Genomic DNA, 13,790 nt, shown 5'->3' with positions numbered 1-13,790 from the left:
ATTTTAAAATGAAATTCAAGTCAATGACTCTTAAAAAAATCTTAAAATCAAATATTTTAACCCAAGTCAAAGCAGTGTTTGACTGTATAAAGCTTCGTCTCCTGAAACCAAAGCATTATGTTTAATATGTACAATAAACTCTGCAATTGACTACATAGAGTGGTCTTGAATCTGGGCCAGGATGCTTCAGACAGCGTTACTGGCACTGTGTGGTGAGAACATGAGCGCACACATTGTAAAGTCCCACTGCGTGAGGACATGAACACACACTGTAAAGTCCCACTATGTGTTCAGAACCAAGGCTACCGCCAAGCCACCTGGAGCAATGTGTGGGCACATCTTGGGGTCACTCCGCATTTGATTTTGAATGAACCTTTCGCCATCAAGTGCTCAGAAACCCTTCCTGCTTCCTTCATTGTTGTTGTTGGGGCTTCCCCTGGCGCCCACCCACCTGGGGCTGCAGCCCTCCCTTCAGGAAGCTCTCCCTTAAAATCATTTGTGAGGATTATGGGTCTTTCAGAACTTGATACAGTTGTTTATTTTGCTGCCCTCTTTTGAAAAACATGGAACCGGTTTGGCATTTCAGGAGGTATAGTGAAAAACATAACGTTATACATTTATTGCTTGGCTCAAGCATTTGAAATATAACTCAATGCTATTTTTTAAATAATAACAATAATACCATTTCAAGTCCAGTATTTGTATATTCTAGGTCTCTTACTTTCATCAAGTTTATTCTATCATTTTTTTTCTACCATCTTAAGGAAGCCAGCTGTGTGTCACTGGCCACATGTGCTAAGGTGCATATTGCGAAGAGTCTCAGATCAATACTAATTAGCAAATGTACAAAACAATTCTAAACACAGGGTGGGGAGCAGGACTGGTATGGTCTTAGCCTCTTTTGACACTGGTTAATAGCTGTGTCTGGCAAGACTCTCTCTCTCTCTCTCCCTTCTGAGAAAAATGATTTTCTAAACCCCACTAAAGAGCCAAGGAGAGCCACATTACCTGTCCACACTGAGAGCGCAGAGATTCAAGACGGTGATGCCCACGGAGGACTTCTGCAAAAAGGGGAACAGCTTGCAGAGAAACACTCCAAAATCATTGTGGTCAAAAGGCCAGCGCCCCGCCAACAGCTGTAAAGAGGAAATAGGGGTAAGACAAGGAGAGGCAAGACTTGTGCAGCCTGCTTGTATCCCCAGGGTGAACACACGACCACATCCTTAGCTTTCAAGTCACCACTCTGCTTCTGAATATTGTTTTTGGTTTATTTATTTATTTGTTTGTTTGTTTATATTGGATATTTTATTTATGTGCATTTCAAATGTTATCCCCTTTCCTGGTTCCCCTCTAGAAAGCCCCTATCCCATCCTCCTTCCCCCTGCTTCTATGAAGGTGCTCCCCCACGCACTCCCACCTCACTGCCCGGGCATTCCCCTACACTGGGGCATTGAGCCTTCACAGGACCAAGGGCTTCTACCAACAAGGCCATCCTCTGTTACATATGTGGCTGAAGCCATGGGTCCCTCCATGTGTACTCTTTGGTGGGTGGTTTAGTCCCTGGGAGCTCAGGGGGTTCTGTTTGGCTGATACTGTTTTTCTTCCTATGGGGTTGCAAACCCCTTCAGCTTCTTCAGTCCTTTTTCTAACTCCTCCATTGAGGACCCTGTGCTCAGTTCAATGGTTGGCTGTGAGCATCGGCCTCTGTATTTGTTAGGCTCTGGCAGAACCTCTCAGGAGACAGCTATATCAGGCTCCTGTCAGCAAGCACTTCTTGACATCTGCAATAGTGTCTGGGTTTGGTATCTGTACATGGGATGGTTCCCCAGGTGGGGCAGTCTCTGGATGGCCTCTCCTTCAGTCTCTGCTCCACTCTTTGTCCCTTATTTCCTTTAGACAGACCTTCTGGATTAAAAATTTGGAGATGAGTGGGTGGCCCCATCCCCCAACCAGGGGCCATGCCTAACCTCTGGATATGGTCTCTATAGGTTCTCCCTCCCCCTTGTTGGGCATCTCAGCTAATCTCATCCCTGTTGGGTCCTGGGAGCCTCTTGCTTTCCTGGCATCTGGGACTTGGTGGTGGCTACCCACAGTCCCCCATCCCCATTGCTACACACCTCTGTTCAAATTCCTGACCCACTGTGTATCATCCCCAGCTCCTTGCACACCTGATCCTGCCCCCTTTCCCCCTCCCCTTCCTCCTTCCAAGGCCCTTCCACCCTCTACCTCCCGTGAGTATTTTGTTTCCCCTTCTAAGAAGGACTGAAGCATCCACACTTTGGTCTTCCTTCTTGAGCTTCATATGGTCTGTGAATTGTATCTTGGGCACTCCGAGCTTCTGGGCTAATATCCCCTCATCAGTGAGTGCCTACCATGTGTGTTCTTTTGTGATTGGGTCCTCTGGTAGTATTATGAGAAACTCCAGTATTATGAGTATCTCCAGTTTTCTGAGAAACTGCAAGACTAAAATCCAGAGTGGTTGCACCAGCTTGCAATCCCACCAACAATGGAGGAGTGTTCCATTTTCTCCACATCCTCGCCAGCATCTGCTGTCACCTGAGTTTTTGTTCATAGCCATTCTGGCTGGTGTGAAGTGGAATCTCAGGGTTGTTTTGATTTGCATTTCCCTGATGACTACAGATGTTGAACATTTCTTTAGGTACTTCTCAGCTATCTGGTATTCTTCAGTTGAGAATTCTTTCTTCTGTACCCCATTTTAAAATAGGGTTATTTGGTTCTCTGGAGTCTAACTTCTTGAGTTCTTTGTATATGTTGGATATTAGCCCTCTATCAGATGTGGGATTGGTAAGGATCTTTTCCCAATCTGTTGGTTGCTGTTTTGTCCTATTTACAGTGTCCATTGCCTTACAAAAGCTTTGCAAAGTTATGAGCTCCCATTTGTTGATTGTTGATCTTAGAGCATAAGCCATTGGTGTTCTGTTCAGGAAATTTCCCCCCATGCCCATATATTTGAGGCTCTTTCCCACTTTCTCTTCTATTAGTTTCAGTGTATCTGGTTTTATGTGGAGATCCTTGATCCACTTGGACTTGAACTTTGTACAAGGAGATAAGAATGGATCTATTTGCATTCTTCTACATGCTGAACACCATTTGAACTAGCACCATTTGTTGAAAATGCTGTCCTTTTTTTTCCCCAGTAGATGGTTTTAGCTCCTTTGACAAATACCAAGTGACCATAGGTGTGTGGGTTCATTTCTGGGTCTTCTGTTCTATTCCATTGATCTAACTGCCTGTCTCTGTACTGATACCATATAGTTGTTTTTATTTTTTATTTTTTATTTATCACTATTGCTCTGTAATACAGCTTGTAGTCAGAGATTGTGATTCTGTCAGAAGTTCTTTTATTGTTGAGAATAGTTTTTGCTATCCTGTTTTTTTGTTATTCCAAATGAATTTGCAAATTGCCCTTTCTACCTCTAAGAAGAGCTGGAATTTTGATGGGGATTGCATTGAATCTGTAGATTGCTTTTGGCAAGATGGCCATTTTTACTATATTAACCTTGCCAATCCATGAACATGGGAGATCTTTCCATCTTCTGAGATCTTCTCTGATTTCTTTCTTCAGAGACTTGAAGTTCTTGTCATACTGAATAGGTTTTGAAAGAATCTTTTTCTTTGACTTTGTCTCTTCATCATGTCACAATGAACAGTCCTAATGGGCTTATCAAAATTTTCACATAAGTTTTATCAGCAGGTTCTCCGCTAACATACAACTCTGAATGCTGACAATCTTCCTGAAACTCAAATAATATGACTCTGTGTGGTGCAAGTAAAGGCACAAGGCACAATTTTTTGGGGCAAATCACTCTAATCAAGACAAGGACTGTGGTTTTTTTTATGTTGACTTTCCACAAATTAGAGTCAATTGAGTAGAGGGCCTCAACTGAGGAACTGTTCTGTTGCCTTGATTGAGATGGAAGGCTCACCTCTTCTAACACTTCCAGGTTGAGGAACCCAGATTTTAGAAAAAGCATTTTTCAGAATTCTTATCTTTTGCTAGTATGCCATTTTTGTTCCCCCACCCCCACCACAACTGGTTTACCCTGTGATTGCTGCCTCTGCCAGGAGGCCAGCAGCACTCCAGGAATGTCCCTGGGATCCAACACCAGAGTAGGATTATGGAGGACGCAGCCACATGGACTGAATAATGGGCAAGTTTCCAGTGTCCCAGGTGTGATTTGGCCATTTACACACACACACACACACACACACACACACACACACACACACGTCCTCTAGGCCACTGGAAGGGATCCTGAAAGCGAGCCTCTCCTCTCTTGGCTTCTTGTCTGCTTGGAGGTGGACAGTCCCTTCTCCATGCCCTGCCGCTGTAAAATGCTGCCTCACTAGCAACTCAAGGCAGGGAGGTGAACTGACCACAGGTTTGACTCCTGAAACTGGGAACCCAAACTGTTGTCTTAGCCACCCAACCTTAAGAAAGGCCTGCATGCTAATCTCATTCTCCCAAGCAGTATTAGGGTGAATGGTGAGCTGACTTGGGAGATATTCCTGCTTTTTCTGTCTCTAGCAATAAATCAGGTATAAATGGAAGCAAACAGTCTAACTCACAGATTTTTCTCTTTAAATTTCATTTTTTATTTATTTATTCTCATTCTCTCTCTCTCTCTCTCTCTCTCTCTCTCTCTCTCTCTCTCTCTCCCCCCTCCCTCCCTTTTCTCCTTCTTCTTCTCTTCTTCTTCTTCTTCTTCTTCTTCTTCTTCTTCTTCTTCTTCTTCTTCTTCTTCTTCTTCTTCTTCCTCTTCTTCCTCTTCTTCCTCTTCTTCTTCCTCTTCCTCTTCTTCCTCCTCTTCCTCTTCCTCCTCCTCTTCTTCTTCTTCTTCTCCTTCTTCTTCTTCTTCTTCTTCTTCTTCTTCTTCTTCTTCTTCTTCTTCTTCTTCTTCTTCTTCTTCTTCTTCTCCTCCTCCTCCTCCTCCTCCTCCTCCTCCTCCTCCTTCTCCTTCTTCTTCTTCTTGAGGCACTTCTTTCCTATTATTTACTAACACTTAAAATTAAAACTACAATGTTTTGAAATAGTAAAACTGAATCCATCTGATGCTTAGATAATGACGACAACAACTGAACAGTGAGTCTTCACAGCCTAGATTTCCCACCCAAAAGCCACTCTTGCTGATGGTGATGTTTTCTTTTAGGAAACTTACATTGTACAGTGTCCTTTTTCTTTTTAAACCCATGGGAACATATGTAAAAAAATACTTTAAAAAGTTTACTCTGTTCTCTTTCTGGAGTAATTTTATGGAAAGCACTATTGTCTAAGCAAAAGGTCGTGTCTTTAAAATCATTTTGATGAAACAGTTTAAACCATGACCACACTTGCTTAGCAGCTGTGTAGTATGATATCTAGACCATGGAAAAATGACTGCTGGTTTCTTTAATCTTAACAGCAATAATGGATTCCATGACAGAATAAACAAACAACTCTGGAAATCTGTCAAGTCAAACTGGCTCAAAGGATCATTTTGGAGCACGAGGAACCAGGTTATTTTCATTGCCCTAAAAAGGCCTGTGCTATGAGAGCCTCATACTCATGTCTCTTTGAGAAGCCTGTGTGGTACCTGGGAGGGGAGAGAAAAAGGGGGGAGAGAGAGAAAGAGAGAGAGAGGGGGCAGAGAGAGAGGAGAGAGAAGAGAGGAGAGAGGATAGAAAAAAGAGAGAGGAGAGAGGATAGAGAGAGGAGAGAGAGAAGGAGAGAGGAGAGAGGAGAGAGAGAGAGGAGAGAGAGGAGAGGGAGAGAGGAGAAAGAGAGGAGAGAGAGAGGAGAGAGAGGAGAGAGAAAAGAGAGAGGAGAGAGAGGAGAGAAGAGAGGAGAGAGAAAAGAGGAGAAAGAGGGGAGAGAGAGAGAAAAGAGAGGAGAGAGAAAAGAGAGGAGAAAGGGGAGAGAGAGAGAAAAGAGAGAGAGGAGAAAGAGGAGAGAGAGAGAGGGGGAGAGAGAGAGAGGGGGGAGAGAGAGAGACACGGGAGAGAGAGAGAGAGAGAGAGAGAGAGAGAGAGAGAGAGAGAGGCCCCGGCTGCTCCATCACCAGAGTCACGGACTCTAACTCAGGAATTCAGGACCGCACTCTCATGGTCTGCGATGGCAGTACACAGGCTCTGAAAGCCATTCCTGCCTTGATTTTCTTATCACCAGAGCCGAGGGCACAAGCCGGGTTGTCTGCCACAAACCCTGCTTTGGATGAGAGGTGCAGAGCTTCCGAAGAGGTCCAGGGAAGGCCTGGAGAGGAGATGTCCCACAGGTAAACCCTCATCTCTTTTATCTGTCTCTAGAAGAGTTCAGAGAGCACTGGAGACAACCAAGTACCTTCGTCTCAGAGGGGACGTTTGCCTTGTTTAAACCAATTGCACAGTCCACATCACAAACCAACACCACAAAGGACGTCTCTTTCTTAACCCTGCCAGTCATGGATTTACCTACAAACTTGCACCAATTGCTACCACACCTGGGCCTGTTTTCAGAATGGCTACGTCCCCAGGCTCTTTCTTTCTTTCTTTCTTTTTTTTTTTTTTTTTGGCTTTTTCGAGACAGGGTTTCTCTGTGTAGCTGTGTAGCCCTGGCTGTCCTGAAACTCATTCTATAGACCAGGCTGGCCTCGACCTCAGAAATCCACCTGCTTTTGCCTCCCAAGTGCTGGGATTAAAGGCCTTGCACCACCACCGCCCCTAGGCTCCTTTTATGTCCACGTCTGTAAATTTTGTGTGTGTGTGTGTGTGTGTGTGTGTGTGTGTGCAAAGTGGTGCCTCATTCACCATGCACAATGTCAGTGCTGTTGGACCATGCCTGAGAACCAGACAGCAAGGGAAAAGTCTAGACTTGGAGAGATGATATGAAATTATGCCATGGTGATTTCTAGTCATGGTAGGTAAACAATCTCTGTTATAGGTTGCCTTATTGTTACTTATGTCCAATGCTATATGCTTAGGTTTTATTCTTTAACTTGCTGCAGATTCAAGTTCATCACCAGCAGAAACACTTCTGAGAGAGAGAGAGAGATCTCAATATTGGTTTGAAATAAGGATTATTAAGGGAGCTAAAAAATAATCCAGCATTTAGAGCATAATCCACAACCCTTTGCTGATCAACTAGGGGTTATGTGGTTTTTGCGGAATATGTAACAATATTGGATTCTTCTGGGTATTAAGGACTAACTAGTAGGGCTGTTCCTGGCATCTGGGGAGTAGAGGCTAAGGGTGTGGCTAATATCCACCCGAATAACCACCAGGATGCAAGATATTAAGGCTGTTGAGGTTGAAACACGCATCCCTGAGACTGCACCAGAATTCTGGAGGACCGATGTAGAAACAGAAGATGGAGGAGGGTTGGGGGGGGGGGTTTCAGCCACTGAGCAGCATCAGAGGCACCTAAGGGCTCCTGACAGTACTGCTTGTATTGTATCTTCAGAGCTTGTGACTCAGACACTCTGCGGATGGGCCTAAGAATTGGCATTCCTAACAACTCACAAGAGGTTCTGCTGCTGCTCTGAGATTCATTACTCTAGAGGTACCTCGGACAACGGGAGTAAGAGTTGGTATCCAGTTAGACCTGGACGAGCAGGAAACAAACAAACAAACAACCCCCCCCCCCGCCCAAATCAACCAAGCAAGCACACACTCCATCCGTGAGGGAGAACCCGTCACAAAAGTTTGGGACTGAGCAGCTTGTGAAGCTCCCGTCTCATTTCCCTCACTGTCCAAGGACGTGAGCACAGAGAGACTTAACAAAACAGTAAGGACGCTGGTGTCTGGGCCCCACTGGCCTGAGGCTATGTATCCATTCCCTAAATTCAGGACAGGCGGAAGAGGGTAACTATTGCTGTGTGACCTAGGGGAAGCTACCTAACCTGTCAGAACCATTTTTCTATGCTCTTCAAATAGGGGTGGTCTGACACCTGCCACAGTGGGGTGAAGGCCGTTTGGGAGGCTCACGCAGGACAATGTGAGAATCCTGCCAGCGGAACACATACATACCATACTTGTTATTTTGGTTTGCTATAATTTGTAAACCCAAGTTGAAAGGTGCGCACCATTTATTTATGTATGACTTCAATGAGGACAAGATGCAGAACTGTGCCAGTGTTTTCCTGTTCCAGATGTTAGCATCTGCAGTTCCCTATTCTCATCACGCTGACATTGTTTCTGCCTTTGTCCCCACATCTTAAAACCGTCACTAGAGAACCAGCAGCAGGCTTTTCTTTGTCCTGATTCCTTCCACTCCTCTGTGAAGGCCTAGAGATTTTTTTCCTTTTGTCTCCCTCCGCCCATCCCAGACAGCAATGAAGGATTTATGAATATAGTCTGCAGTAGCTAAAAGCCTCAACGTTTAAAGAATGTGCTCTTCTCTGGAACATGCCTGATTATGGGTCACTTGGAACCAGATAGATAGTCTTCAAAGAGCAGGGTTCTGACTCTCCTCCCCTGCCCTCCCCTCTTCTCCTCTATCCTCCCCTCCTTTCCCCTCCCCTTCCCTCCCCTCTCCTCCCCTCCTTTCCTCTCCCTTACCCTCCCTTCCTCTCCCCTTCCCTCCTCTCCTCTCCCCTTCTCTCCTCCCCCTCCTTTCCTGTCATCTCTTCCCCTCTCCTCTCTCCCTTCCCCCTCCTCCTTTCCCCCTTCCCCTCCCCTCTCCCCTTCCTTCCTCTCCTCCCTCTTCTCCCCTCCCTCTTCCCCTCCCCTCTTTCCCCTTCTCTCCTCCCCTCTTCTCCCTTCCCCTCCCTTCTCCTCCCCTCTCCTTCCCTCCCCTTTCCCCTCCCTTCCCCTCTCCTCTCCTGTCTTCTCCTCCCCTCCTCTCCCCCCTTGTCCTCCCTTCCCCTCCCCTCCTTGCTCTGTTACTCTCTCCCTTCATTCTTGTAGAGAAGTGGGATGTAAAAGTTGTAGAAAAGAAGAATACACGCCCACCAGTGCAGCCTGAGGTGATAACAAAGCCCAAGACACTCAGGCCAGGGCTTTCAGTGAGAGCGTGAGTTCTGGCTATTGCAGATCTCAAGTCAGATGTTATAAAATCAACCCTGCTCCTGATCTCCTGACAGGAATGGGGTCTGCTCCTGCATCCCACTCCTGATCTCCTGACAGGGAGTGGGGCCTGCTTCTGCATCCCGCTCCTGATCTGACAGGAGTGGGGTCTGCTCCTGCATCCCGCTCCTGATCTCCTGACAGGAGTGTGGTCTGCTTCTGCATCCTGCTCCTGATCTCCTGACAGGAAGGGGTCTGCTCCTGCATCCCACTCCTGATCTCCTGACAGGAGTGGGATCTGCTCCTGCATCCCGCTCCTGATCTGACAGGAGTGGGGTCTGCTCCTGCATCCCGCTCCTGATCTCCTGACAGGAATGGGGTCTGCTCCTGCATCCAGCTCCTGATCTGACAGGAGTGGGGTCTGCTCCTGCATCCCACTCCTGATCTGACAGGAGTGGGATCTGCTCCTGCATCCCACTCCTGATCTGACAGGAGTGGGGTCTGCTCCTGTATCCCACTCCTGATCTCCTGACAGGAATGGGGTCTGCTCCTGCATCCAGCTCCTGATCTGACAGGAATGGGGTCTGCTCCTGCATCCTGATCTCCTGACAGGAATAGAGTCTGCTCCTGCATCCCGCTCCTGATCTCCTGACAGGAATGGGATCTGCTCCTGCATCCCGCTCTAATTACTTCAGGCCTGAGGCAAAGCTTTCACACCAGTGTGACCAAAACTGACTTCTGTGGCATTTGCACAGTTTTCTTTGCCAGGCTCCTCTTGCCTCCTGAACAGGCCAAGAGCTTGTAGTATGTGACATTCAGAGAAGGAGCTGTTTTGGCCTGACTGTGCGTGTGCTGGCCTGACTGTGTGCGCTCTCAGTGACATGGGACAGAGGAAGCTTCATGTCAACTGTGGACCTGATCTGGTGCACCATCTTTCTGACCCATGACTTAAGGACCCTGGGTTACTCCTTTGTCTTCTTGGGTCTTCCTCTGTAAATCATGAATGCTATGGTAGCTGCCTCAACTGGTTATCACAAGCAGCACTGGAGATAATGCACAGAGAGCTTAGCACAAGGAAAGGTCTAGAAATGTGAACTGCAGCCATGGATAACCTATGGCTAACTCTGTCTCTTGGCCTCATTTTGCTAAGGAGGTTAGCTAGCTTCTGTCACTGGAGAGAAGAGGGCTTCTGGGACATGAGGGGAGGGGGAAACCGGGAAAGGGGAAAGCATTTGGAATGTAAACAAAGAATTTAGAAAATAATAAGAGAAAAGAAAAGAAAAAAGAAATCGCCTGTGTACAGAAAAAAAAGAAAAAAAGAAAAAAAGAAAAAAGAAATTGCTTGTGTACAGAAAAAAAAAAAGAAAAAAAAGAAAAATATCGGAGAGAACGAATGGAAGGGATAAAGTTTCCGGTGGCTCAGGGCTGCAGAGGCAGTGGCTACTCTGCTTCATTGCCTTTGGGCCTAAGGCGAAGCAACATTTCACGGCAGGGGGTATGTGCTGGAGGAAGCAGCATACTCCACGGAAGCCATGACCCACCGGAAGGACAGAGGAAGAGGAGAGTCAAAGTCGCAATCTTCTTTGAGGGCATGACCCAATGGCCGAACTTTTTCTAGTAGACTTTTACTGTAGCTGTTCTACCCTACAGTAGATGCCGTGGGTGCCGTGGGAATTAAGGCATTAATGCCGCTGAGGGACATTTAAGATCCAAACTAGAGCCCATGGTATAACAACACCTCGCAGGTATCCAGTACCGGGTGGTGGCAGCCCTCACAGAACAAAGGCCGCCGCCATCTCAAGGAATTTACTGTCTAGAAGACAGTCAATTGGCACCCAAAGCTCTAAGCTTCTCACCAGAACCTTAGCAGAGGGAGAGACCACGTGGTTTTATTTCCACCAGCACACACCCTGTTCCTCAGCGTAAAGTGCAGATAAAAGACTATCCGCGCTATGTGGCTGATGTCTTAAATAAGCTGATAGAACCAATGAGTCCTACGGGGTCGGCCGACAGCATACAGCAAGGGGTACACGTTGGTCCTGCAACAGCAGACGCTGAGGACTTGCCTTATTCCTCCAACTTGTGTTGCAAAGCATGGAATCGCTGCCACTGTTTTTATTTAACTAATTGACACATCATTTATTTCTGAATATTTAGTGGATCAGTTTTTGTGTTTTTTTTGTTTTTTTTTGTTTTTGGCTGAGGACTTCACTTTCTGGAATCTAAAACACATAGATATTAATAATAACTGAGGGGGAAGAGAGAATGGAACAGAAAGAAAATAATTTTTAAAGACAGACCCAGTGTAGGATGTGGTGGTCCCAGAACTTGGGAGGCAGAGGCAGGCAGATTTTCATGGCTTTGAGGTCTGGGTGAGGTCTACAGCGTGAGTTCTAGGAAAGCCAGGGCCACTTAGCGAAACAAACCAGGAGTTTGAGAGCTAGAGGATTTCTTTCTCTGGAGGAATCTTCTAATCACTGAGCTTCAGGCACCAGAGGGGTGGGAACCAGGATGTTTCCTTGAATAACTGATTCAAAGAAACTGATGCAGAAATTAAATAAAGGGCCTGAGACTTCCTAGTTCTGCAAACATAATGTGGAAAGATCATTGGATGGGAAGAATATAATTTTAAAGCAGAAAACCAAGATGTCAGCGTTGAAATTTTACTACCCAGCAGCTAATGCATGGGTTAGTATTTGGAGGGTTAGTTCATAACAGATTCATGTTGCAGAGTGAGCCCTGCCTTTGTCTGGATGGAGAGAGGATGTCACATTGTGACGGAATGCCTGGGGCCTGCTGGGACAAAAGGCAAGCAGTGTCCTCGACAGGAAATAAGGACATGGAGCAAGGCTAGAACCCGATGGGAAACCTTAGACTTTAGCTTAATCATAAGCCTGTGATTAAAGTCTGTGATTGCAGAGATCCACGGTGTAGAGTCAGGCAGTCATCTCCCAAAACTTTTCAGTGACAGAGGTGGCAATCAGGAAACACGGAAGCCATGCAGCATGTTTGAAAACATGCTGGGATGCACTGACTTAATGTGCAAATTCTTTAGAGCTTGAGTTAGCGCCCACTGTGGAGTGTGCCATGTGGTCACAATTATCTTGTGTGTATGTGGGAACAATGAGCCCGTAAGGACATTGTATGTGGCAGAAGGAGACCGATGGCAGATGTGTGCAGAGGAGGCCCACTGGTGCTGTGGCTGATGTGGGGAGGAAGATGGAGGTGGTGTATCTAGCAACCGGAGCTCATTAGAGAATAAAATCACACGGTTCTAAAGGCAGAGGCATTACAAGGAACTGTTCATGAGGACTTCGTTACGAAGTGACCGCGAGCGAGTGATATGTGTTTTAACACGTCCCGCGATCCAGCTTCAGGGGCCTGGTTAAAAACTATGTGCCGTGTACGGAATGTCAGAGGCACTGAAGGCCTCTTAACACCGAGGGAGGAGGATGGGGGAAACCTGGCTGGGCTGGATTCAGATCCCTCAAAATTCTCAGGAAGCTCTTAAACTGTATATTACTTCCACATCCCACTGGGATAGGTTCCTCTGAAACTCACGTGTCCGTCCTCTTAGCTTGACCACCTCCTCCCCCAAACCCTCTCCCCCCATGTGCTCTTTAATCCTTCCTACTGACTGCGATAGTCTTTTATTCCTATGTTTTCTCCTCTCCTCGAAGAATCCAGGTTGTCAGAACTTGGGAAATGCCACAGATGAAGCCAGAAGACAGTATGTTTTGAATGCGTGAAGGCTATTTTATGACTTTCAAAGGGAAAGCTAAACTATACAGTAAATTAACTCAGTGGGCTATAAACATGACAGTGTAACCATGATAGTGACTTGAAAGAAAATTTCAATTACTAATTTTAGGCTCCTAGTCGAGGATCTGTTTTATACCATTACACCTATTTAAAGTTTTGAAAATGAGTTTTATTAACATCTTTGGGAAATAACAAGGTCACACGGGTCACGGACAGGGCAGCCTGATTGCAGTCTTCAAGCTCTGCGGAGAGTGTGAGCCTTCTAACCTGGCTGACAAAGGCTGGTGAGAGTGGTGGATGCATTTTTTGATATTGTATCTCAAATAGGCCGACATTGAGAAGATGTGTATGAATCAAAACTCTTTTTGCCGACTGACAGAGGTTACAAAGCCATGCGCTTCTAAAGACCCGTTTTCAGTGCATTGTGTCTGGAAAGCTAATTAGCACTTCCCCAGCCATAATGTCAGAGCCAATCTTTAAAGATTGCCAATGGCAGTCACATACCAAGGAATAGCCATAATTATATGAAAAAGCTATCAATGTTCTCTTTTTTTTCTCTAACTACTTCTTGGAGGGAAGCCAGATGTGGTCACGAATTTAAACCATAAAAATGGAACACAGTGGAGCCAACCTGGAATGCATTTTATTAAGGTAGACATTAGAGGGGTGTATTAAAATTCAAATTAATGCTATTCTTCTCATTCAGGATTTTTTTTTTTTGCTTTAAAACATCATTTTCTCTATAAAAATAACCTAATATTTAATGGGTACCTTACTTTTTTGTGAATTAATGCCCATATATTCTGTTGAATTCCCAGTTTTTACTGGTAATATGGTGCATAGCAATAGTCATAAGCTAGCTGTTTAATGTGTGCCTGTGTCTGTGAGCATGCGCACATGTAGGCAGGTGGTTGAGGAAGCCAGAAGGAGGCACCAGATCCCCTGGAACTGGAGTTCCAGAGCTGTGAGCTGTCTGAGGTGGATGCTGAACTAAGGCGCTCTGAAAGAACAGTAAGCACCTTCAACTGCTGAGCCATCTCTCCAGCCCC

At 45.9% G+C, this 13,790-nt stretch overlaps 1 protein-coding gene across 1 annotated transcript in view; it reads right to left on the bottom strand.

Moving 5' to 3' along the window:
- The window catches only part of Ednra (endothelin receptor type A), a 69,000-nt gene that overhangs the window by 28,891 nt on the left and 26,319 nt on the right, over nucleotides 1–13,790 (bottom strand). The window contains exon 3 of the mRNA XM_052166888.1: nucleotides 1,009–1,136. Within this exon, the coding sequence (XP_052022848.1) occupies nucleotides 1,009–1,136 (128 nt within the window). The remainder of the gene's footprint in view (nucleotides 1–1,008; nucleotides 1,137–13,790) is intronic.

This window comes from Apodemus sylvaticus, chromosome 21 (assembly GCF_947179515.1).
Source record: "Apodemus sylvaticus chromosome 21, mApoSyl1.1, whole genome shotgun sequence".
In the NCBI taxonomy this organism is placed as follows: domain Eukaryota; kingdom Metazoa; phylum Chordata; class Mammalia; order Rodentia; family Muridae; genus Apodemus; species Apodemus sylvaticus.
This window is presented reverse-complemented; position numbering and strand designations above follow the sequence as displayed.